This window comes from Glandiceps talaboti, chromosome 13 (assembly GCF_964340395.1).
Source record: "Glandiceps talaboti chromosome 13, keGlaTala1.1, whole genome shotgun sequence".
Lineage (NCBI taxonomy): Eukaryota > Metazoa > Hemichordata > Enteropneusta > Spengelidae > Glandiceps > Glandiceps talaboti.
The window spans coordinates 8,064,655-8,091,330 of record NC_135561.1 but is presented as its reverse complement, the minus strand read 5'-3'; the positions used below and the strand labels follow the sequence as shown (position 1 = coordinate 8,091,330).

The 26,676-nt window shown below is 38.9% G+C and overlaps 3 protein-coding genes across 5 annotated transcripts; 1 reads left to right on the top strand and 2 right to left on the bottom strand.

Moving 5' to 3' along the window:
* Positions 1-257: 257 nt before the first annotated feature.
* LOC144445137 (uncharacterized) lies at positions 258-13,299 on the bottom strand. Of its 3 annotated transcripts, XM_078134698.1 has the most exons (14): positions 13,239-13,299; positions 12,088-12,169; positions 11,193-11,361; positions 10,175-10,409; positions 9,685-9,751; positions 8,926-9,003; positions 7,834-7,988; positions 6,132-6,890; positions 5,679-5,725; positions 5,170-5,229; positions 4,359-4,412; positions 3,841-3,893; positions 3,492-3,568; positions 258-1,858 (listed from the first exon to the last, which is right to left on the bottom strand). In XM_078134698.1, the coding sequence occupies exons 3-13, from the start codon at positions 11,331-11,333 to the stop codon at positions 3,511-3,513; spliced, it is 1,707 nt and encodes a 568-aa protein (XP_077990824.1). In that variant the 5' UTR covers positions 11,334-11,361; positions 12,088-12,169; positions 13,239-13,299; the 3' UTR covers positions 258-1,858; positions 3,492-3,510. The 3 variants fall into 3 exon arrangements, with proteins under 3 accessions (XP_077990824.1, XP_077990826.1, XP_077990825.1); XM_078134700.1 differs by lacking the exon at positions 3,492-3,568; XM_078134699.1 differs by lacking the exon at positions 12,088-12,169 and having other exon boundaries at positions 13,239-13,278.
* A 339-nt stretch (positions 13,300-13,638) lies between these two features.
* LOC144445032 (uncharacterized) lies at positions 13,639-21,605 on the top strand. Its single transcript, XM_078134582.1, has 5 exons — positions 13,639-13,692; positions 18,254-18,424; positions 19,458-19,642; positions 20,378-20,480; positions 20,805-21,605. Exons 2-5 carry the CDS (start codon positions 18,311-18,313, stop codon positions 21,603-21,605), a joined length of 1,203 nt encoding a protein of 400 aa, XP_077990708.1. The 5' UTR covers positions 13,639-13,692; positions 18,254-18,310.
* LOC144445033 (putative N-acetyltransferase camello) lies at positions 15,673-16,380 on the bottom strand. Its single transcript, XM_078134583.1, has one exon. The coding sequence runs from the start codon at positions 16,378-16,380 to the stop codon at positions 15,673-15,675; it is 708 nt and encodes a 235-aa protein (XP_077990709.1).
* Positions 21,606-26,676: the final 5,071 nt, after the last annotated feature.

Sequence of the window (26,676 nt, the reverse complement as noted above, 5' to 3'; positions counted from 1 at the left end):
ATTCACAGTGCTTGTGTGGCCACAACAAAATTTCAAAAAGTAAACTTAGGAGGTAATGACAAAGGGAATTTATACCCTTGTCCTCAGTATTACCACCTTGGAAAACAAAGCCATCATAGAACTGCGCTTTAAACTGACACAAAAATGATATTAAATATCTTTTCATCCAGAATTATTACCAAATCTGAGCATAGGATTACTTGGGACTGACTATAATATTCTTTAGTCCATCTTCCCAAATCAAAGTTAGCCTCTAGATGGCGCTATAGACAAACTTCAAGCGTGTGCTTGATTTCTAGTGTGGTATTTACACACTTGGTATACTTCAATACACCAGTTTATCAGTGACTACAGTCTCATAAGTAGAAAGTTGAGAACACTGATTAATATGATCATTGTCAACTTTATTAACAGTGTCATTGATACTGTCACCAATGCCACCACCACCACCACCACTATCATCATCATCTGTCGTCATTGTCATCGTCATCGTCATCACCACCACCACCACCACTATCACCCCCTTACGTACACCTTATGAGGGTATATATAACAGCAACAATAACAATGGACAACAACTGTGGGCAAAAACGAGGGCTGGGACAAATTATTTGTTTGAAGGGACAGTTGTGTGTATCAAACTATCACAGGTTGCAAAATCATACAGTATATTAAAATTCTTCACTTGTCTATATCCAGACTAGTGAGATACACTAAGAGGTGTTAAATACTAGTACTGATTTTAGGGACTATCTTGCATGATGTCATTGTCTCACAAGCTCAAGAACCAAACTTTGTTATATATATATGGGGGGGGGGGGGGATATACAGTGCTAGGTTTCTGTTTAGTATTTTACATTGTATCAATCGTAGGGGTGTAACCATCACAAGTTTCACCATGGTTCACATCAAACATCAATGTTGCACAAAGTTTGTTTAGTGGGAGGGGCCCTAGGGGAGGGGCATTTGCGTAAATGAAGGGAATTCATCTATTGAGATTGTGTAAACAAATAAATGACTACTACCACCCTGAGCAAATGTAAATGTCACACTTGTAAACATTTGTTGAGAAGGGGAGGGGTGTAAATGAATGCAGTTTATCTATTGAGCTTGTGTGACATTTTGCAACCATCAATGAATACTACTTACCCCGAATTTGTACACTACCTGAATTTCCATCTTTTTATATATGTATATCAAATTACAATCAAAACAATTAAAATCAATAGACCCAACACAAAACAATGTCAGGCAGAACAAAAATTTCACCAACATGGCTAAGTTATCATTTGGTTATAAAAAATACCGCCAATAGCGCCATAGCCCAACTGTACATTTTTTAAAAATGTTTATCCATATGCTAGTCCATGCTAACAATAGGTGTTCATTTGCTGAATGACTATCCAGTTGCCTATTCAACCATGTTGCTATCCCCCTGCATGTGCAGAACACATGACGTTGTATGGGGAGATATGCATTTTGAAACTGGGAACATGTCTATAAGCAAAGGATTACTACTACAATCACAAATTGTAAGTTGTTCTATAGATTGATTTCATGGAATGTAAGTAGCAATGTATATTACAGTTAACTTGTCACATAGCACACCAATGTCATAACATAATATCTTGACTCATACATACACGGATCTATCATCTACTTTATTATCACAACAAATTTTATCAAATTAAAAAAACAATTATAGCACCAATCTTGGATAAAAACGATGTTTTAAAGTTGTCTATTTTCTTCTTCACAAATCTTCTCTCAGGTCATCTCCTAATCTCACAATCTGAAATGAGGTTTTACAGTGTTCTATTTTCTTCTTCAAATGTCATCTCCAGAGTCATCTCCTAATCTGTCAAAACAAGGAAAATGTTTTCAATACAATGGGATGAAAAAGATTTTATGATAAGTTTGAAATTGTAAAAGGTATATAAATAGTGTTGACTTAGGACTCAAAATTAATGTGTACATGTGGTAGTGAGATTTTAATGGTCAAGTCAATGAACTGTTTCAGATACAAGTTTTCTATTTGTTTCCATTGTCTAACAGACCTCATAAAGTGGGCTATCTAAATACAATGTTTAGTAGTCTATGTGCTGTATACCATACTGACCCACAGTAGCGCCTAGGTGCTCTCATTGTCACTTTTTAACAAAGTGGGGTTAGGCACGTCACTGACCCACAGTAGCGCCTAGGTGCTCTCATTGTAACCTTTTCACAAAGTGGGGGTGAGCACTCGCTCAGACAATTACATAATGGAGAGGGTTGTGTCTGGGCACAGTCACTGAGTATCTGAATCACTTCACTAAATCTAAGAATGTGACGTACGAGAAGAGTGACTGTACTAAAAATACCAATGATTTCATCCATTTAGCTTAGAAATCATATACTATACTATATAGTATTTCAACATGCACTATATAAAGCTACATTTAATCCATAGCTTTGAAGGAAATACAAACCAAAATTGAACATTGAAACATTAACTTTATAAAACAAGGCTGTAAAAAATTACAAACTGAAAAGAAAATGATTATCACAAAACAAGTAACATGGGTGATAGTGTCAAGACATTTTCAAAAGTTCATGACACAAGTAACATGGGCGAGTGTCAAGACCTTTTCAAAGTTTCACAAAACAATCAACATGGGTGATAGTGTCAAGACCTTTTTCAAAATTTCAGCCTGTACTATTACAATAACAGAGCACCATCAGAAATCTTGCTATGAAATTCATCAAACTCTATTAAATATCATTAAATAATGGGAAAATTCAGATGTCATTGTATGAAGTTTATTCTAAGAAGGAAGGCAAGGGGAGTATAGTTTCACCAATATGAGTTGAGATCAGTTGACCCGATACGCAATCAAACTGTTGAAGTTTTTGTGTTTGTTTGTTTGTTGGTTTGCAATTTGAGTAAAATGGTGCCCACACACCTGTGGACTGTTTATTACCCATGTTACTTTGTCAAGAGAAAATATTGTGAAACACATGCTGATTTATGTGTCAACTTCTAATTGACAGAAATATCGGTGTAATCTGATTGTCCCGTTAGCTGTTGAAATAAAAACTTTATATAAGTCAATTATCATGTACAGTATGCCCTCTAATGATATCCAAATTTGGTTGTTTTGAGTCAAAATGAGAAAAACTGGCATCTCTTGTGAGTCACTACATAGTTAGGGGAACACCAAATTTTTATGCGTCCCTAGAAACTGTGTGTGTCTCAGGGGCATGTCAAATTGGCTTAGAGGGCACATTGATCATGTATACTCAAATGAAAACTATCAAAACAGGTATTTTTAAGGTTAACTTATAGAAATTAAACTCTGTAAAGAACAAAAAAATTAGAAACTTAACTCTGCAAACAATAAAAGAGAAAAAAACTTGTACAAGCTTAACTCTAAATAACGAAAAGAAGAAATTTTAAGAAAGCGAAAGGGATTTGTTGAATGTTGTAATATTTATATCTGACCATTTCATACCAAATACAGCCGAGTCAATCTATCTCTCCAGTTGTTGCATATAAAATAGTGATACTAGCCAATCTTTGTTATGTCCCCTAGAAGGTTAGAAATAGAATTAGAAATACTACAGTTTTGTAAAACGCATGTATATGACATCATATACTGTAAGATATAATACAGTCTAGTTCCTATACAGTATAGTTACGATTTATATCATCACTCACAAGTTGGCATCCAGACTATATGTAACATTACAGAACTTATCAAGGTCACTGCTTTTTTACCGAACCATAATATAGAATGCTACACATTTGACAATGTTTTCATACAGTATCACAAAAGACAGCATTGATAAAAACACACTTACGTTAACTTGGCTAACTTCTCAACTATGCGTTCCTTCTTTAAAATTTTCTGCATCTGAAAAAGACAAATGTCATGGATAATGACATACTCAATTCTGCTTTATTCTAATATTGTACAAGGTAATGCTAACCAATCAATCAATCAATCAATCTATTAATTAAACTTGTTGTATGAAAACTGGGAAAAATAAATATCTCTGACTACCCACCCATTGGATTCTTGTCTGATGAGAACTTTGTAAACATTACTGCCAATCAGGTTTCTTCACATAAACTACTACAGGATACATGGTAATTCCAGATTGCAGAAATTTATTTTTTTATGATAACTTGGTATCAGAGTCTATGTTTCTTTCCAGACAATCACAAATAATGACTGCATATTTCTGATTAAGTCAGAAAATGGAGGTCACTGAGATAATCAAAACATACAAGTAGAGAACCACTGTAGAGAACCACTCAAGATGTGTATTGTTGCCATGGAAACCAATTCTTAGTTTCCATAGAAACCAATTCTTACCTCCTCTTCATTCATTTTAACACCAGCCTTCTGTTTCTCTTCCAATGAGTTGATCTAGAAAAATAAAATAATTAAACTATAGTTCGAGGAAGTGAAGTTGAATACAGTAAAACAAGTTTGGTAGACTGATGTATGCCTGGCATCACCTCTATCCTTTGTTTAGGTTCTGATATTACTATTTGCATTCTCACACAGAAATGTGACACATATACTACTGTAAATAGTGAGGCCAATTTTGAATACACACAAATGACTAATATAAATATAGCAAGATATACAAACCAAAGTTTAACCAACTTATACAAATCTTCATTTACATAAACATTTGTCTATATCAAATGAATTGATATATCGTTGCGTCAGTGCAGTAAGGCCATATCTGCCAACACAATTGCATACCAGATACGCCCTTACTGCACTGATGTGACGTTATATACTAGTATCTCACAATTTAGAACACACTGTTGCTAACTTCACTGCCTGGGGTCATTCTTGAATGACAACATCCTAGTTCTTACCCTATTATTAAGGTATCCATATTTTCTTGTCAGGATCTCAACTGATTTTCAACACTAAGCCATCTAGTAGTATGCTATTACACTACTAACTGGTTTACATATGAAGTAACAGTCAATGGCTAGGTTGGTGGCTGAAAAGGTATTTTCACAACTTGCCAATTTTTTCAGCAATCACCGATGTTTGAAAAAGAGGAATTTCTTTTTTGAATGTTAAAGTCACCTCACTAAGTAAATCATGAAAATCTACAGTTGGGGCAATTAATCCAGGTTTGCTCAAAAGTTGGGTTTCTCACCTGTCTTAACTTCTTATTTAGTTTATGAACCTTCTTCTGTCTCTTTGCTTCTGTTGCATCCTGTAGTTAAATAAAACAGATTTGTTGAATTCATGATGGTGTTGAAAGATGGATGTTTCCCTCTCTACACCTACTTATACTAGATATGGCACACATGAACTGAATAGAATCTGTATTACTGCAAATAAACTTCACAGCGAAAAGTGAGAATGACTCCATGATCTTGCTAATAGTGCTATCATCAGGATAAGCTAGAATTATTATATAGCACTGCCAGACATTCTAATCAACCATGGGCTTAAGTGTCTTCAAATTTCTTCTCTTTCAATGGTCAACTCCCCACAATATCAACTACACCTGTTTATCTTGCACCCAAGACAGTGGCTTTCCTTGATAGCACATCACCTACATGTCAAATGTCTCTAATTAAAATGTCAGTACTTTGTAGAAAATACTCTGACAGTCTTGAAATGATCACAGAATGCCTGGCAGGTTGACAACAAACATACCCCAGACTGCTTAGTTTCTCCAGATGGTTGTATAGCAGATACTACTCCTGAAAGTAAAACAAAAAGACACAAAATATCAAAATCACTCTTAGGATTACACTATCTAAATTTTAATGAGGCACACACACACACACACACACACACACACACATTCATTCATATACATTATTTGCTAACCTGAGGATGCTCTGTTAACAGGACAAAAGCTACTCAGAATATTGGTACGTTTTGAGTTGAGACGGGACTATTATTCAGTTTCCAATTGCTTCACTTTAAGTTTAAACATACAGATATATATTTAATTTATATATAACAGTCAATACCTCACATTCAGAATTAATGTATGCATGCATGTGTGTGTATGTGTGTGTGTAGTTTGGGCCAAAGGATTTCATGGTGATGACACTTTTCTTCAATATTCTGGTATCCTGGATACAGAATATGGTTACTCACCTGGTGGTAGAGGAGGTCTTGCCTGAGATGTTGTTGGCATGGAAACTGTCTGGTTGTGATGAGTACCATTTTGCATGTCTTGGAATTGTGGTGCGGTTGTGACGCCATTCGTTGATTCTGCAGGTGTTGGCCACTCTTGTTGAAGTCCTCCATTCCTTGCAGCTTTCTTCTTCACAGGACCTTGATTGTTCATGCTTGAACCTGGCTTCTTCTCTGCTAGCAGATCCATAATCCCCCGACCTCTACCACGCCCTAATCCAACAGGGACATCCAGGAATGGTGAAACACCTTGGTTTCTGACACTATTGGTTTGACTCACAACCAATTGTCCACTTGCCTCATCCACTAACTTGGAAACTGGTGATATCTGTGGTATACTGTTATTACAAAGTGCAGCAGCTACAGCACTTAGAGATGACACAACAGCATTTGGTACAGGCATCTGTGTGGCAGGCATGGAGTATGGTAGGTTAGGAGTGGTTTCAAATCCTGGAGCTATTCTTAGAAGTCCTCCTTGAGTTGTTGGTGAAGGCATAATAGCTAGAGGATGTATTCTGTTGATCTCTTCTAGGTAGGCACTTGTTGCTGTAGCTTTAGCTGCTTGACCTAGTACACTATTAGAGGTTTTACCAGACTGGTTGTATACACTTGCTATATTTCTAGATGCTTTCATAAACATATCCTCACTTGGGACGGGACCATGATGATCATCTGGTTTTACTTCTGGACCAAATATATTTGCTGCTATCTTTGGATGTCCTGTGAAGTTAACAAAACGACAAACTATCATGAGCATCGCTACAGGCAGTAAGTAAAGTTATCAATAGTATGCCCTCTAAGCCAATTTGACGCACCACTGATGCACACAATTTCTAGAGATGTACCAAGATTTGTTTTTCTCCTATCTCTTACTATGTGGTGACTCACAAGAAATCATAGTGTTATCATTTAGACTCACAACAACAACATTTGTCTATCATTAGAGGGCACACTGCTAATCACTACTACTTTCTGAGACAAAATTTTCAAATAGTACATTGTAAATCACGTAGCTTTGCAATCTTTTTCCAACCATACAAGATGGTAAGTAACTGGTCAACATTTTATGATTCACACAATATATGTCTGAGACAGCTGATAGTAATCTATTAATGAAGGAACAAGTTTTACAGTAAAGAGTTTCCAGAGTATTTGCAGTTGTTCAATGCAAGAGTTTGCACACTGGACACATATAGAAAAATTTGCAGTTACAAATGAGGTTTGTGCTAGGGAGTCTCATCCTACTATAGCTGACTCCCTATCTTGAACGCAAATGTGTATTTACTGTATAGTTGGTCCACTGTTTTACATTCTAACTGATGACTCAACTCAACTGGTAAATGTTGATGAAAATACAAATTAAATTTATGCTATAAGTCCCAAAAATGTGCATTGTGTGGCCACCATGAGAAACTTGCTATCACAAACGCCACCCTACTGAAAGTACAATGAAACTATTGAATAGCTTTTACCAACATGTTACAACAAAAGTTTTAGTTTGTGTTTGTGTCTATATTAGTTAGCTGAAAGCTCAGATTCCACAGTACTATCATGTGTATCTCACATTTACTGATTTGATGATGCTAGTCAGAATTTATGCAAACTCTTTGAGATGATTTTAATGAGAGCATCCAGTTTTCATTATTAGTGTTATTGTACTTACCGTTATCTATGCCATTTTGTTGTTGTAGTACCCTGGGTGGTTCTCTTGGTTTCCTCAGTGGTTTATCTTTTGTTTCTTGTATGAATTGGGCCTCAAGCTCCTGCTCCCGGATGTAATTTTCATAGTCAGGGTCTCCTTCCTCTGGTACACTGGGTCTATTAGTTTGAAAGGATCAGCAGTAAGTATGACAACACTTCACACAACATATCAACTTAAAAACTGACCCCAGTACCTAGTCATTTAGTGGGTTCCCTATCCCTTATGATACAAGATACATTCATACAAATCTGTGCAAATTTTACCAGCTTTACACACTCTGTAGAGACTTGATCTGTGTAACTGAAAGACAAATGTGTGTGTGTATATATAAAGTGTGTGTGTGTGTGTGTGTGTGTGCATCCGCGTGTATGTACATATGTATATAATGTTCTTTGCTTGTGTTACTACTAGAGTTCTTAGACTTTTGTGCTAAAGGAGATACATTGTATGGTAGTGATGTAGCCTAACAATTTATAATTTATAATTATTGTTACTTCAAAGCGGCCATTTATGAAATAACCTAATAGGTCAGACATTGATGTTGTGAAAAAGATCAGGCCAGAAATCATTAGTAGATGACGACAAACAGACTTCTAAACATTGTATTGTAAGTATCAATTGATAGGGTGATAGTCTGTTAGATCGATGGATGTCTGTAGCTCAAACAGTTCACTTGGTTGCATCTGACTAGCAGGTCTAAGGTGAGAATAAACCCCTGAAGATCAACTGTACAGGATATATTGTAAACCAAGATATTTTCACGACTACAAAATTTAGTGATTTTACAGTCTTCAGCTAGTTTTCAAAGACCAATTTTTACTAATTACCAGACAGGTACATTGTGTTCATGGACAAGAAGGCATTTTAGTCACTACTTATTTTTACATTTTTGTTTTCAAGCGAACTTAGCAAAAATAAGTCGAGTGAGAATTTCCACGTTTATATGTTTGGATTGCATAGGTACACATACAAAGGTGCTATTGACTTCCATTTTCCCCAATCAACACTTCCCCTCTGTATGTGAGACAGTTGAGAAGACGGAATGAAACTCACCTGCCAGATACCCTTCTGAGAGCCTCTTCTTTCAGTCTCATGTTGTGATGTTTTCGTTCTGCGGGTGTCATCAGTTCACTGAGAGAGACACAATGCATGGTGAGTTCTCTATGTACACTTTTCTCAGATTATTTTTCTAAATTTTATACAAGTATTACATTTTTCACAAATGGTGTCAGTGTACAAAAACCTTTTAGGTAAACTAATAGACTTCTTATAATTTTATTTGCTGAAGCCACAACTTTTTACTTTTCGTAACTGGATATGACATGATAGTCGTGACTTACTAATACATTTCATGGTTGGTAAATGGAGAATCATCAATCACAATCTACACTTGTATTTTTAATTTTGTATATATATCTATTTATTTATTTATTCATTCATTCATACTCTGATTTCAAATACTGATGTAGAAACTAAACCACACAACGCAACAATTTATTTTCCAAGTCAGTTGATTCGGATCTATCTTTAGAGCTAAGTTGCTACAATTTTCCATTTCATGAGAAAACGTCTTACTGAGATTAGTTGAACAATGGCTGGCTAAATTTCAATCCCTCCCCAATATACCGATGATGCACTGACCACATATTTGCAACATTTGCATATCAAACTACCGTAACCCCCCCACCCCCCCCCACCTTTATCCTATACATGTTGATTACAAAGTTCCACTACAGTGGATCACCATTTTGGATATACTAAGTTATACAACATATTCTACTTATACACACAGTTACAGATTGGACTACTTACTTGGTTGCCATGTAACCATTATGCCACCTGTTATCTGTTGGATACATTGCATGGTTTTCTTCAGCCTCTGTTGAAACAACGAACATGACCTTGTTTGTGAAGCTAGAATGGTATTTTAGATGTACTAGTTAGTGCACATATTCCACTGCCAGGAATCCATGTTGTAAGGCCATTATTATCAAACCTGTCCACATTGCAAAATGTAATCCGGATCTGATTCAATTTACCTGGCCATACTTGTGGTTAATTTGTATTGAATCTGATCCGGATCGAAGCCTACATTGGGTGGTGGTTTCAACTTTATTTCTGTACAGATTCTAAAATCAAATTTGCCAATGATTAAAAACCATCAATATTACAACTTAATAATAACTAGTCATCTCTTTATTCCATCTTTTAATATTTCAACACATTTGAATTTTTGATATTTCTAGATTTCTATTTCACTTTGCTTCATTCTAGCCTCAACCAAAGGTGTTGTAGAACTTACCAAGATCCCAATTCTCAGTAGGTGATGGCATTTGAAACTCTGGGTTATGATATGATGGAACATCAGTGTTGCCTTTGAAATAAGCCCCTTCTTCACTTTGGCCCTGAAGACGAACGAGGTCCTGTTCAAGTGCTGTCTTCCCTGGACAGATAGACATGTGGTGTCTTAGTTCGTGTTTTGGCACCAGGTGACGGGCATTGAAAGGACATGTATCCAAGACCACCAATGGAAAATTCTATGCAAAATGTAAAATCAGGATTCTTGATATACAGCACATACATTAACACGTTTAACACGACTTTCACTAAATTACTTTCAAAAATTCAATACAATTAAAGAGTCTTAGACAATGGTGAATCAGTCTGCGCTCTAAAACATACATTGTTTTACAACACCACCCTAGAAAGTAGAGACATTTCCTTAAAACTATGGGTTCTGGAAGTTATTTCATGATTCACATCACCTCCAATTACTCGTGATTTCAAAGAAACATCAAGTTGATCTTGTACTTTTATTGAGCATCTTTGCCATGGGACATTGCATGATTGCTGTGTTGTTTACTATATACATTTAAGTTGCGATTGTCGCACTTTTAACCAAAAATTGGAAAAATGTCATGCCTTCAGTAATAACAGCTTCTGCATTTATTACTGACATATTGATAAGTTGATAAAAAATTTACTTATAATGTGACATCCAGTGCTGGGTTTCCGGTAGTACTTTGATGTGTTTACCATCACCTTAGTAAACAGGTTCACAAGGTTGGAAATTCATGTTTACCATGATTTCTCCATTGCACCGATCATAGCAATGTGACCACTTCATTTTACATCATGGTTTATACTGTACACAAACGTGTGATGTCACACTTGTGAATGTTCGTTTATATTAGAGGGCCCTAAGGGGGTTTTATCCTAAACAAACGATTACGATGTTCGCTTATTCAAGTTTTTGTAACTTTGTGCGATCTTCCCTTATATTATGATATAAATAGAAAGCACAGCAAACCTCAACTTACTCTTTTACACTTCATTATATGGTGTGGAAACCTCTTTCGTCGTATTCTGTGTGATATATCGTACGGACATGGCAGTACTTCCTCGGGATCTAAATCCTCAGATGTTGCAATTGTATGATAATTTGTCTGTCTACAAAACATTGTTTTATGTTTAGTCCTTTTGTAGTATCTGTCGAGAAAACACATGTTGATAAAAATGATGTGACATGTTGAAATAAGTATTCGCCAAATAACGTAATGATACTACCTATGAGATTTACTTGGTGAAAACACCAAGTTGATCTTGTACTTTTATTGGGTATGATGTAAAAACACACTCAACTTAACCACTGTATTCAGTTGCTGATTCAGCTGGTAGAAGAGCTTTCACTATTATAATGTTATCAATAGGGAAAACATCAGAATGCACTCCCTGACTTCCTCTGTTTGCAGACAGGACTACTTCCATGATTTACGAATTACTACTTAGGTTTACTTAGGTGTATTCTGAACGCAGGCTTTCCAGCCTATATGTTCAGATCCGTCTGGTCCGGATTTCTACTCTGCTTGAATTTAGTCTTGTAATTATATTTGATATCTAGGTTTTTCCACTAATTGTCCAGGCGCTGTTTAAATGAGTTAATAGTTGGTGCTATAACTGTATTGTTTGATAGCGAGTTCCAAGGATGCAGTTTGTGAAGGAGTATTTTTTGATATCCAGTTGTGTATGCTGTTTTGAGAGATTGAGGGAGTGCCCACGGGTTCTATCTGATGTGTAGAGTATTGGAAAGTTAGCAATTGATCTGTCCCAGCATCCATTCAAGATTTTATATGTCTCCATCATGTCTCCTCTGAGTCTTCTATATGCTAAGGTAGGCAACTTTAAGCTTTTCCAAACGTCCATCGTTACTCATACCTTTAAGAGATGGAATCTGTCTTGTACCTCTTCTTTGTACACACTCTAATAGTAACTCTCTAATAACTCGGATAACACAAATCTGAAATGATATGAGTTTTTAATATTTGAGCCAGTCATTCAGTGTTGTATACACTGGCTAGAGAAAATGTGATATATATATATGACATCAGCACTACTAATTAAATGTTGTGGTCATTCTTTCATAAAACTAACGCTAACCCATCTTGTTCTTGGGTACAGGGTCGACACGTCTAGGGCCGAAACGACCAGTTAAGTTACCAGAGAAAAAACATCTACTCGTCGTAGTAGTACTACTACACCAAGTATTATGAGTAACAAGTATGGGGTGAGCGGTTTCGAACGACTCTTCATCTTTAGGCTTGTATTGGTAACACGCTTTCCATGTATATGACGAATTCGGAAATAAATATATTAATCGTTTAGAAGGGACATCACCTCATGAATAGTTAGTGTATCATGGAAAGACCTCGCTTTACAAATTGCAGTGATCTGTAACGGCGCGAACCGACGACATAACCCAACCGGGCGGCCATATGCACGTGAAATTTCGAGAACCAACTTTCGAAGTCACGTTCCTTCAATCCGTTCTCAAATTTGTTCAGTTTTCTCTACAGTAAACCATGCTTTCTCCAAGAAATAATGATGTGTGTGACTGGTCTTCTGAAAACCATTCAAGAAAACAAAATATTTCTATAAAGACGTGCGAAAACATCTTGGAAGAAGAAGCCACCACGCCATGTCAACGGACCCCCAGCAAAGAAGAAGTTGTTGTCTTCAAGTCGAACCCGACATCACACAAACCTCATTCTGATTACACCAGGTGACATCCTTAAGAGTGTTATTTGAACGATCGGATAAAGTTACAAATTAGATTGAAAATTGGTAAAAAGACGACAAATTGGTGAGAAGATGTTGGTTAGATTTAAAGGGATCTGGATCAGAAACGCTGACTCGGCATGAAAGTTGTACACCCCTCTTTTTTGTCGAACTTTCTTTCAGCGCTGGATGTAAATCCTGAAATTCACGTTACTTTCCCAAAATGATATGAATGAAATCATCTTGAGTACTCTTGTAATACGCTTTGCGCGAGAAATATTTCGCAAAAAGTCTCCGAATACAGCACTTACCTCCGGTTCTGTCAAGTTCACTGTTGTCGAGCTACAGTTCTTATTTTCTCTGCGCATTGTGTATGCGCAAAGCAATATATAAACAAAACGTAATACTAACCAATGAAAGGGTGACGAGAACTCGTGAGTTGACAGTTTCCTTTTTTATTTTGCTTATGATTCCTAGCATTTCATATGATTTTGTCAAAATGATATATTTCAATACGATCATATAGTTTTATAAAGAAACAAGGTGTATTTCAATGGTCTATATACGAAGATATTTCTGTGCACCAACATTGCACCTTCCCCACCGGTCGAAATAGTATCTTCCACCCGCAGCCGATTGGAAGATTTCACACCGACGCGCCAAATTCCAGTGCTGGGGGCTGTAAACAGGAAGTTGGTGATTGCGGTTTGGATTCAGTCAGAGACAATGTCTATGATTTAGTGGAGTAGGTGTTAATTTTTACAGGTAACGTTTGTTTACACACTTCTTGCATGCTTGATTCTCAGGCCACTAAAAAGGGGTCTGAACTTGATTGTAGCCTTTTGCACTCTTTATTAGTAGCCTGAGATTTGCTCTGGCCAACCACCGCCGCACCGTGCACCCTGATGATATTGATAGCGTGCTACTACCCTGCTCACAGACGGTGCACGGATCTATATTACTGACAATATTGCCAGAATTGAGTCCCGGATTACTCCGTAGGCAAGCAGGACTAGCGTACTACAAGTTAGTCGTGTTTGTTAGTCTTGTCCCGTCGACGTTTTGTACGTCCGCAGCCATTCGTTCACCCTTAGGACCTGCGGTTTATGGTTCACCTTCTTACTAGTAGTAGTAGTAGTAGTAGTACCTTTGGACGAATTCATTCACAGCCATAACAGCCTACAACTTACAATTGGCTGAATTTTGTATTTTCTTTTTTTATGCAATCATTAGAATGGGGCAAGAATTCCTTGTGTTGAGATGTTATCAGTGTAGCGTTTTCCAAGTTCATCAAGTGAAGAAGAGCAAAAAATGGAACTGTAAAATGTGTGGAGAAAATGTCGTGACGATCGTCCCTATGCTTTGTATGTATGCCGAGTGGCGCAGCCACGAGAAGAGAGGGACTTGTCCCGATAAGTCCCTGTCTTTTCACGGCTGCGCTGCTCGGCATACATAAACAGATTAGGGATGATAGCCATGTGTCTGGCAGTGAGTCTAAGCCCTAACCAGTTTAAATATCTACTATCCATACCATAGACAGTGGAGATTTGGGCAAATAGCTGTACACTAATTACTGTAAAAGTTGGTAAAATCTGATAAGACAGTGATGACTAGGAAATAGGAAAACAGAAAAGACAGTCAGCAAAAATGATTGTTATGATAGTAATAAATAAACTTTATTTGAAATAAAAATTGAGGGTTCAAACAATTGAGGGTCATAAAAAATTCTGATTGTCGGAAAGGTGGGGGTGGGGCAAAGTATTTTGCTCATGATTTGAACCAAATTAAACCCTAGAAGCGGTTGTTTGCTGTATAATTACACATTAAAATATGTATCAAATTCTTGGGTACGGGGGGGGGGGGGGGGGGGGGCATGAATTTTTTTTGAAAGTGGGAGGGGGTGGCTGCAAAAATCTTTTTATCAAAACAATTTCTCTCTGTGCATGTAAAGTGTCTCCTGTAAAATTTAAATGAAATGAAATAAAATGGACTCGCATAAAAAAGCAAACTGGGGCGTTATGGGAAATAAAGACTGTTAGGATTGTTTTTGTTCTTACAGCTGGTCTCAGCATTGTTCAGACTTTGTAAGCTCCTAGCAGTGTTTAGTTCCCACAATACCTCACTGCAGTGTACAGTAGTAGTCATCTTCTAAGGCAGACTTGCCAATATCTATATAATTCTAGTTTTGAAAAATTCACATGATGTGATGCAGGGTTGATAAAAATGACTTTTCTAGGTACCCTAAGCATAAAAAATACAACTTTTTAAAACTCAGCATCGTCGTTTGATATACACCCATAGTAGTAGTGTTCAAAGGAAGACTGTAAAGTTGATGTACTTGAAAAGATGAATTTAGAGCAATATTCACTGATATATACAAACAATAACCAAATTTTGCTAGAATTCTAATACAGAATTACAACAGTTGTAACTGGAGGTTTTGGAGGATATGCACCTTTCAGTCATACAACAAGAAGAGGTAGTCTTGTAGTAGGACCTTGGATCTGCACTTTTCGGGTTGTCAAATAAAGCTGAATGACGTGTACCACTGTCTGGGCACACAGGGCTAGCGCCCTCAGTGGCAACCTTTGGTTGCTTTTAAAGTAAGCGGAATATCCTGAAAGGTCTAGCAGCTAGACTACAGTAAGAGGAAGCATGTTACAGTTACAAAGATGTGGCAGTTACAACCATGGCAACTTTAATGTTTACATTAATGATTTTTCACTGAATTATACCACTAAATCCTTACAAGTAATGAGAAGTTAGTTTTTCTGTTTTTTTTGGTCTTTTCAAAATCTTTGAATAATAAAGTACCTCTAAGCGACCAAATAGCATATTTATACTCTTCATCTTGACAAGTCTGTATTGTTTCTTATCGTAGAGTTTCATGGCAGATTTCAACATTGGGACAGTTTCTAGCCACAGTTCACGGTAGCCATTTTGAGTAGCAAAGTCTTCCACAATATCCATCAGTTTACTTCCCAATCCTAGTTTCCGATATTCCTGTTCTACACCCAGTGAAAGCAACTCTGCTTTAGTGGAATCCACATGATCTTCCTGGATACCGACTATGCCAACTACTTTCCCATTGTGTTCAGCAACCCAGAAGTGATTCCTTGGATTATCGATGTAATACTTCTTAATATCCTTCAAGTCAGTCTGAAAACGGATAGACATTTGTCTTCTTTTTTCAACAATACAAGATAAGTATACACCCAGTGTCATTACCATGGCAACAAAAGTGGTAACATAGGGTGACGCCCACAACCACCAGGATAGTACCATACCAGTTAAGATGCTTGCCCATACTCTGAAGTAGTAAAGCTGGTTTTTAAATAGGTCAAAAAGGTATTCAAAATTTACAGCCCAGTACAATGTTTTTACTTCTTGTGTATCTGTGTCTCTGAAACTTCTCAAGATAAATTCTCCAGTCTGGGTCCTGTATTTCAACATGGTTAATCTTCATCAAAATCTGCATGTAGATAAGAAACAAAGTTTAGGCATAGACCCGACACGAAAGGGTCTTTGGTTTAGCTCTCAGTTCATCGAATAGTCATCTAATTTCACCTTTGAATTCTGAACTCATTCCACTAATCGTGTGTTGAGAGGACATAGTCAATATCAGTCTGTTGATGCACCATGTTAGGGCGCCCTCACACATTGGCTGATCAGACAGATGGGGTGGAGCAATGTTATGATGACTGTTTCAGTCTGTCAAATATCAACCATGGATTGCACTGTTTGTTCTTCGAACCATATATCCTTACCCACAAATCATTCTGCTATCAATGCCAAATGTTTTAAAGTCTGAATCAGAGAAATTTTTGCAAATGTGCAGAATTTATTCTGTGTGATGAATTTAACCATAATTTCATATATTTTTGATGAATGAAATTAGGGAAATTCATCAACCAGAATCCTTCTGCTTGTGGAAGGTAGACTGAGTCAGTGAGTCTGTGACATCTGCGTACTTTGGGTGCCCTCTACTAGTTAACATTTTTGATGTGTGTCAAATATTGATAAGAGGGGTTTGTTGTGAGTCACATATGTACCACATAGCTTGGGGAACACCAAATTGTGGTGTACACAGGATTTGCTTTATGTCAGTACATGGTACATGTCAGATTTACTTTAGAGGATCGACACTTAAATCAACCAATACACGTAGTCACAACATTAGCCCAATGAGACAGTGTTATGGTTATAGTGATTGCGTCAGTGCAATAAGCCTTCATAAGGTCATAAATGATATGTCAGTTATGACCTTACTGCACTGACACGGCGATATATTACAGTCTATTCGTTAGTAACCATACATAATTGTGATACAACATGTAGCGGTAATGATAAAGCAACGAGCAATGTCTATTACAAATATATCAGATTATTGTTTTCAATCTAACCACCAGAGCTGAATATACAAAAGCATATGCACAAGTGTAGAAGGAAGTTATAACCAAGACTTTTTTTTTCACTAAATACTTCCATAATCCTTGGTTCAATCCTTACATAATAGTGTAGAATCTAACCTGTGTCGTAAATTTCACTCACAACTTCAATAAGTGACATCAGTGAGATAAATTGCAGATGTTTGATACTTCAGGTACAAGGCAACTCTTGTAACACAATGTCCTACCCTTGGACGAAGCACTTATAGATTCTTAGTCCAGTTTGAAGACTGGGAAGTGAGCTATGAACTCAACAACAACCTTATGTAGTTCTAAATTCAAAATTTTGGTTTTTGTTGTGTATTTTTTGTTTTTGGAGCCTAAATATGATTAAATAGTGAACTCACCAAGGGTTTTAAACCAAATCTTACCACGAACCCTGATGGTTTCCTCTCCAAAGGTAAAATAATTTAGGTTAACTGTGATAGCCCAAGGTAAAGCAATGGAGTGGCAAGGTATATAAGTGTGATTTACATGTTGTAATGAACTTTGATCAAGAAGTAAAACTTGTACTACTTCACATGAGTAGTATAGCGTAGGTTATATTTGCAATAAATGAGTACAGAAATGTCAAAATTTAAACATTTATTGATATATGACATGTCATGGACTTTTGTTTGAATGTATAGTATGTTTGCCTTTCCAAATTTGCAGTATCAATCATCTAGTCTGTGACTAGTCGGGGAGAGAGGAGGTCGGTGAGGCCAGAGCGACACAACATATCTTACAAACTAATTCATCATATACCCTTTTCTTTATAAGATGGCATGTCCACTGCTTAAAGTAGACTTAATGAAACGTAATATTGATTTTCTGTCAGTTTGCTTCAAAGATAAATTATTTTATTGATATTCATCATATTTTTCAAATCTCCACAGATTTACGGTCAAGGCACAGGATCTGATTGTAGAAAACATGTCCAGAAACTTAACTTGATGAGAGGAGAACTTGAGGAGCAAGGACAAGATAGTGTATGGAATCAGAGTCAAATTCAAAGTCAAGATGATCTGGAAATTACTGACAATTCGCTTCTTGGAGAAGATTATCAGGTAGATGTAATTCACAAAATGGTGATATTTTAAAGTGGCCATATGGATGAGAAATCTGTATTTATTTTGAATTTTTCATTCATGAAATAAGTTTACAATATACTTTTCTACTTTATGAATAATATGAATTAATATAGATCAAGCTCATGTTTTTAACTCAATAATTGTGAAAAAACTCTGCAAAACTTGTTCTCATAGACTTCCTAACATAGTTTTACCCCTTTTTTTTTTTTTTTTTTTTTTTACAGTATTTTGCAATTGATGAATTACAAACACTGGCTTTGTCAGTATTGTTTGACATTGTTTTTTCAAGTAGAAAACCATCATAAACAATACATCATAAAGTTGTTTAATTAGTAAATTAAAAATCCAAAGAAATACTTATTTCTCATCTATATGGCCACTTTTAAAAGGTAAAACTGTAATAATGGTTCTATTTTTAAATCACACACACACACACACACACACATATATATATTGTGATTTATCCATCTTAGATTATTGTGGCAACAGAACATATATCTAAATATCCCTTTAATTCTGGTACCATCAGTAGTTTTGCCATGTTTTCATATGTATGTCATATATGTATGAATTACTACTGCAGAAACCAACCTTTAGGCTTACAAATTTAAGCTAATGCAAACTATAACTATTTTGTCCAATGTTGTAGATTACACAAGTGGGTGATAGCAAATAGTTATGCATATATAATCACCCTGTAATCAATGTAGTGTACATACTAGAAGTCGCCAAAAATATACATTGCAAGATCATGGAAGTCATAAGAAATATCACCCTACTGTGTTGGAGTATAGTTAATCCAATGATTAAAGTTTTTATTTATTTTCTACTATTCATTGATATCCGAAAGCGCTGTACGTACAATATACTTAAAAGCATGGTAAAACAAGCAAACAAATAGAGCTAATGATGTTGTGACAATAGTTTTAGTCTGTGTCTATCTTACTTAGCTGACTGCTTGGTTTCTACTGTCATAAATATAATTCCCGTTGGTCATTTTATTGAGCAGGGTGCACCAGAACCATTACCAGAAATGACCTCTGAGGGGTCAAAGTGGGGTCAATTTATTGATAGTACTGACCAAGATGAGGATACTGGTTACCATGGGAAGGGAGATGAGGAACTGTTGTGTACTACAGAGAGACAAGAATTTAAAGACAGTGAAAGAGAAAGAAGAAAGGAGTGGAAGAGAAGGTCGGTAGATACGTAATAACCTAGCAACTGATCCATTGTCGGATAGAAACACAAGATTAGATAGTCAATGATGACTGTCTAGGTTATGCTGTAGGAAAGAATACATCTCAGGGATTATTGTGATTGAAAATAAAAACTAGATCAAATTACTCAAGTGTCTGCCATATGGAAACTATTTCCTAGCTTTTTTGAAGTCAAGACAGAGATGTAAGATCTCTAGTTTGGTGTACAACTCATTCAAATTGATCACTGAGATACATGGGATTTTCTAGGTGATCTATTGTAATCTTGAAATGGCTGGGATATGGGTTTTGTGCACCAAGGTTGTACATCGGAAGGGCCTGACTTTAAGAGAGCAGATAAGCCATACTTTTCAGGTCTGTAAAACACATATGTAATCTAGTCCCTAACAGTTTTATCATGTACCCTATGCAGCATTAAACTGGCACAGAAACATCATTTGAATCACATAAACACATAAATTGAAAGTGAAACATTATTTTACACTAAAAAATATAGATATTGAAAAAAGATCAAAGCCAGAGATCACTAAATGAATGGATATGAATGAGTGCACCACTTGCCATATTTGAGCAAAGTGTGCCAGGACAAGATACAGAAAATTATTGCACAGATTTGATGTGTGTTCTCCATTGAATTACATTGCAAACAGTATTGGTACTAATACTTATAATGTAAGAAAGACTAACTGTACATTTTCCCAAATTTTTCCAGGAAATGGGAATCACATGGAACATATTCTCGGGAGAGTTGGAGACAGGATAGGAAGAGACAGAGAGGAGAAGTTAGGAGATCAGCATACAATACAACAGAAAAAGTAAAATGTGATGTACTTTCATTAAACAATCCCAAGTGCCAGTGAGGGCAGGATCACAATTTTTTGCCTACCAAAGGGCTGGCATGTGCCAGTGAGGGCACTATCACAATTTATTGCCTACCAAAGGGCTGGCATGCTTTGCCAAGATTTTGATGATCACCAAGCTGATGGCCTGGGCAAGGGCATTATTAAAACAATTAGGCTATAGTATTGCCTGGTACATGTGTTATTCAATGCCAAAAGGAGAGTTACAAATATAGAATACTAAAATGGATTGTTTTTGACTTAAACATTAACTGAACTCCTATTTTGTGTCATTTACAGGAAGAAATAGATACTGAGTGCCAAATATCTACAAACAGATTAAATGCAGAAAGTGATCCATTCACAACAAGCCAAAGTATGGTTTCAAAACGTAAACTAACAAATGTTGACGACAGTGATTTGGTTGTTGAGAAACCTACTACCATCACAAACACCACTGCCATGAATGCATATAGTCGTACTGATAAACCACAGAGAGTGTACAACAGAGAACAGGTCAAACCATCCTCAAAGTGGAATGATTTCCTGGCACCAGATAATGCTGATGAGGATGATGAAGAAGAAGATGACAGATTGGACATTGATTCACAGTTACAATCCAGTGTTCAGGACTCAGTCAATGCCGATGGTCTCATTTCACAGAATCAGGTTGATTCTGTCAGGGAAAATAACATATCAAATTTTGAACAGAGTTTTAATCCAAGAAATGTAGACCACACCTCAAAATGGGACATGTTTACTGGTGTTGGAAAGTCACACATGTTGTCAGAAGATTGTCATGGTGCAGCAACAACAACAACAACAACAACAACAACAACAACAACAACAACGAGACCAACAACAACAACAACAACAACAACGGCAACAACAAGAACAGATAGTGTAGTAGTACAAACTGGAAAACTTCATGATGATAATTTTCAGGCTGTTGAATCAGCTGCTTTTATTGCCAACAGCAAGAGACCAGTGAATTATAGAAATCAAAACCAACCAAAACCTGATACAATAAAGCCATGTATGAATAACAGGGTAGAGTTTACTGTGGATGATGACCTTGACAGTATTCTTGATGACCTCTGACCTTGACTGTCGAGGTCATCACCATGGATGCATTGGTACCAAACAGACTTTGACAGCAAAAACCTTCTATATTGTGTGTTACAGTTAGAAATCAGAAACAAGATTACTAAAAGCTTTATTTAAAATATAATGCTTTCTTTATAACATATAGACTCATAATTCTTTGTTAAAGAAAGTTGGTTTTGTTCGCAAACATTATGCTAACTTTTTTTCTGATAAATGTAATGAATTTTTAGCCACATTTTGTTGACTTTTTTACGTACCACCATTGAAGTAATTTCCCTTTAGGGTAAAGTTACTTTGAACAGCACGGCTTGTAGCCCAACCAATATATTTAGTCACACCAATTTACACACTAAAATTGCCACACATAAATATATCACACGGAGCGTAATTACTTACTTGTTTTCACTTTGCTGTCTGTCCTTCGAGTGCCGGTATTTGCCGATCCGGATGGCATTGTGACTTCTGGCACAGAGGGCGCCATCCGCCACCTGGCTGACAGCTGCACAGGGGCCTGTGGACTGTCAGCAGGACAGTAGTCGGCAAATACCACACTCTCCCCCGTCCTAATGAAAAAGGCCCAACTGGGGAGGGGGGGAAATTGTTCCTCCGACACCATCCCATTCTATTTTAACTTTTATATATATATATATATATATATATATTCTCTTCTTTTTTTTCTTTGCCATGCCCCTACTAATTTTAATCGGTCAGCCCAGGGTGTTGGAATTCTGGATGTTCCCTATTCGCCTATTTGCTGCCACAGCCCAACTTTCCCCACTGGTGGAATAGAAAGGCTACCCTCGTTCTAGAAGCCATACAGGTGCCTGGTGTTCCTTACCGTGAGATCTAGCACTTGTGCAAGTGTGATCCCACGGCAGTCGGCTACCAAGGCGGCCACATCTCCAATATAGATAGGAGTGTTTAGCCTTGGGTTACCCGGTACAGGGAGGTATGGCGAATCAGTCTCTATGAGGAGGCGATTCCCCGGCACCACCCTGAGGGCTTCCTTCTGAAGGGGGGAGAATCTACTTACCATGGCTGTATAACCAAAGTAGCAGTGAGGGAACGCCTCAGTCCACTGCCTCACCAATGCTGGTGAGCCCAGGAAACAGTGCAGGTGTATGGGTTGGGCCAAGTCACAGTGGGTCCTAACTAATTGTAGGGCCCTCTGGCTTGGTCCTGCCGCACATACATCACTGCTTGCTCCCCGGAGGTGTAAAACCAAGGGTTTCCCTGGGGTGCACATTTGCAATGCCTGGCATAGGACGACTTCCTGATCCTGCCATTTTTTTTGGGCTACGGACCAGTCTAATCCGACCTCCCCTAGAGCTGCCACATGGGGCGATCGGACCAGTTCCCTCAGTCGATGTAATGACTGGGGTGCCACCCTACCGGCATGCTTTGGATGTATTCCAACCGCTACCTTCCAACGGTTGTTGGCGGAAGGCAGAGTTGGGTATGACCCGGGGTCACAGTAAACCTCGACACCACCCAATACCTCTACCATATGTTTTGGTTTGGGTACTGAGGGTGCCGAGACTACCTCATCAGAATTAGAGGGGCGACGCTGGCCAGTCCGCCAGGCTGACAGGATACGATCCAAGTGGAAATGTGAATCGTACGCTCTCAGTCGTGCGGGTGGCAACGAACCCCTCAAACTTTGACCGGGCACACTTACACCCTGCGAAGGGGGAGCTGGTGTAGCTTGCTCCACCACATTCGCCCGTGCACTCCTCTCTCCCTCTACTGGCGGCGCACTGACGGTTGCGGATCGCGCGGATCGCGGTTGACCCCCTCGTTGTGACATTACAGAAGGCGAGGCAGTCATTCTTACCAGTTGGCCAACCGATACAGGCTCACCAAACATGGTTGCAAATGCTGCCCGTTGCTCCTCTGTAAGAAACAACAAGAGTGTCAATATTACCCTCCAATGAACCAACACGGCAGGGGAGTTTGGTGGGCTCAGTGTGAACCTTTGTGGGATGGGAGCCCATCCAAACTCCATACACAACCGGCGCATCACTGGAAGGTAATTGTCCGTGATCAACGCGCCTGCTGGTATGCGCAGATGTTCCGCGCTTTTGAGGAGGGACACCAGTTCAACAGCAGGGTCTGACCCTGGCCTGCCCTCACCCAATATGCAGTCACGCAACATCCTCAGTGCAGAGGACACCTTGTTCCTGACCATTGGGTGGTCACTCTCCCAAAGTGCTGGGGGAATATGCTTAAGGAACATGTGTTCCTTCAATTTTTTGCATTTCTCCCCACACTCTGGAATTGGACAAAGGACAGTGCCCGGGGGCATCCTGCCTCGTGTCTGAGGAGGGTGTGTGAGGGGGCTGGGTTCTGCTGGGTTCGACCGGCCTTTGCCAACCGTCACCCTGCGAGGTCCAACCTCACCCTCACTACGAAATGTGACTTTCATCTCAGAGAACTTCCGTCCTGGAGAAATGGCCCTTTCCTTGGGAGTCCCCACAGGGGGGCTCACCTCAGAACTGACTCTTGGGTTTGTCTGACCAGGGTTTTTCTTCCTCCTACGCCTACGTGATTTACTAATCCCTCTGGTTACTTCAGGCTGCCCTTCAGTTAACCTTTGGGATGAAACCATTGTAGGGGGGGAAGCTAAAGCCCTTGCCCTACGCCCCCGCTTCTCTCTGGCTGTTCCCCGAGACCTCCTCCTCCTACGCCTTACCCTTTGAGAAGAGTCCTCAGCTGAAATGACTCCACTCTCCCAACCCATCGGAAACTCCTCCCTATTGGGAATGGCAACCGAGGGCGGGGAAGAGGGGCCCTCCAGTGCAGGCATCTCATCCTCAATTTCATGGCTGGCCGGTAGGAAGCAGCCTCCCTCACTCGCCTCAACTACCTCCTCAAGGGGGGCAGCCGCTGCGAGGGAAAGGTGTTCCTCCAGCGCTGATGGGTCACCCAGAGGCCGGCTGTCCTCAAAAGAGGGAACCAACCCCGAGTGATCCATCTGTGCTACATCTGTCCCCTCTGGTGGCAGTTCCTTTTGATTATGGACTACTGGCAGGACAGCTTCAAGGGCTGCCCCTTGCGACTGGTCTGAGTGCTCAGATGGTCGCTGCCAGCTCTCCACAATCTCTGGGAACTTGGTCCGATAATCTTTGACCATGCCATCATCTGGGACAGAGTAGTCAGCCACATACCTTTTTTTGGGTTTAGGCGTCTCTTGCCACCTCATTTGACGCCTGCTAGTATGGATTAGATTGGCGTCAATCCAAGTACGATCAATGCCCAGCCGCAAGTCCGCTTCCTGTCGGATCTTGGAAACCCAGTACCAATTCCCAACACGCCTGGCTATTTGATACTGACCTTTTAGGGCCTGCTTTTTCTCAATTAGGGGGGAGGTGGCGAGTGCATCAGTGAGTCTGGACCAGGTCATTAGGACCTTCATCCTCGTGGACCGCTGCACTCTCCGCAAGGCCTCCTCCCCGGTTTCCGGTTTTCGGTCTTGTTCCTTGCGGCTGGCTCCCGGCACTCTTTCTTGCTGCCAATCCCTCTTTGTTGGGCTGTTGTCGTTCATTTTTAATTCTTGTGATATGTCTCTAAGGGATAAAGGTAATTCCATGCAACAGATTATTTACACGTCGGACAAGTGTACTCCTTAATTTTCTGAGCTTCACGCGAGGTTACCGCCACACAGGTCCCATGATACCACTCATAACAGCTGTCACACTGTATCATGAATTCGCCTCTGTAGGGCTTCCTGCATGTGCAATACAACACAGTATCGTTTGCATCAGAAACTAAGGGTTTACCCTGGCTATGCTTATTGAGATTATTTTTGAATCTTAAGATCCATGAGGGTTTGTCTCGACTTTTGCATAATTTAATCCGGTCATGGTTTGCTGTCACGATGGCACGCTGGAACTTAATCTTATATAAGTATGGGGTTAACTTAGTGATGATTAGCCCAGGGCCTTTCCAAGGTTGACTAAGTTTACGTGACTTACCCTTTGCTGTTGCTGATTCGAGGATATAAACATAATCACCTACCTTATACGGATGCATGTTTACCCTCAAATCATAATCCCTTTTCATTCTCTCTTGTGAGGATTTCAGAATGGACCTGGCAACTTCGTGTGCTGTATGTATGGCTCTCTCAAGGTCAGTGATATATTGGATCTGGCCTTGGGGGGAGTCAGTGTCCTCCTCCTTGATGTTGAATATGAGGTCCGCCGGCTGGTTGATCTCACGGCCCAACATCAATTTGTTTGGTGTGAAGCCAGTACTCCTATTAACACATGACCTCAGGGCCCCTGCAATCTGTGGCAAGTACAGATCCCAATCTGTTTGAGATTTGCTGACAAAACACCTTACTGCATCCATGAGCGTCCTGTTGAAGCGCTCCACTTGGCCATTGGCAGATGGTCTGTATGGTGTTGTCCTAGCTTTGTGGATCTGCAACACTTCACAGATTGCGGTGAACAGCTTACTCTCGAAGTTCGGTCCTTGATCTGAAAAAATCTCAAATGGGTAGCCAAAACGTGAAAAGAAACCATTCACAGCTGCTTGGGCTGTTACCTCAGCAGTCTGAGATGGCAGGGGAATACATTCCACCCATTTCGTGAATTGGTCTACCATCATGAGAATATATTCATTACCCGCAGTCGTTTTAGGTAATGGTCCCAAAAAATCTAGATGAACCCTTTCCATTGGTGAACCAGCATGATATTGGGTGAGTTGGCATTTAGCCTTCCTCACTGGTTTTTTGCTTTTATTGCAGATAGGGCAGGAAGAAATAAAGTGGTTGATATCCTTGGACATACCATGCCAAAAGTATTTTTCCTGCACCTTGGCCTTTGTTCTGGTCATACCCTGATGGCCAGCAGCCGGAATATCATGGTGTAATGTGATAAGTTCGGTCTGCATAGCTCCCGGGACAACCAGAACTGCAAGATTGTCATCAATTCCCTTTTTCTTTATAACCCCGCCGTCTAGGTAAAAAAAGGTCTCTATTTATCCAATAGTATTTCCTAGAAGGGGAAGCCAAAAAGATGTCCTTATCCCTGGGTTTTGTTCCTACTTTTAGCCATTGCAGAAG

Coding starts and splice junctions, on each gene's coding strand:
- LOC144445032 (XM_078134582.1), top strand. CDS start 18,311: ATGAGAGGAGAACTTGAGGAGCAAGGACAAGATAGTGTATGGAATCAG. Junction 18,425..19,457: donor TTCTTGGAGAAGATTATCAG/GTAGATGTAATT, acceptor TTTATTGAGCAG/GGTGCACCAGAACCATTACC. Junction 19,643..20,377: donor AGAAAGGAGTGGAAGAGAAG/GTCGGTAGATAC, acceptor AAATTTTTCCAG/GAAATGGGAATCACATGGAA.
- LOC144445137 (XM_078134698.1), bottom strand. CDS start 11,333: ATGTTTTGTAGACAGACAAATTATCATACAATTGCAACATCTGAGGAT. Junction 6,891..7,833: donor ACAAAATGGCATAGATAACG/GTAAGTACAATA, acceptor TTAACTTCACAG/GACATCCAAAGATAGCAGCA. Junction 5,726..6,131: donor AAGACCTCCTCTACCACCAG/GTGAGTAACCAT, acceptor TTTTACTTTCAG/GAGTAGTATCTGCTATACAA.
- LOC144445033 (XM_078134583.1), bottom strand. CDS start 16,380: ATGTTGAAATACAGGACCCAGACTGGAGAATTTATCTTGAGAAGTTTC.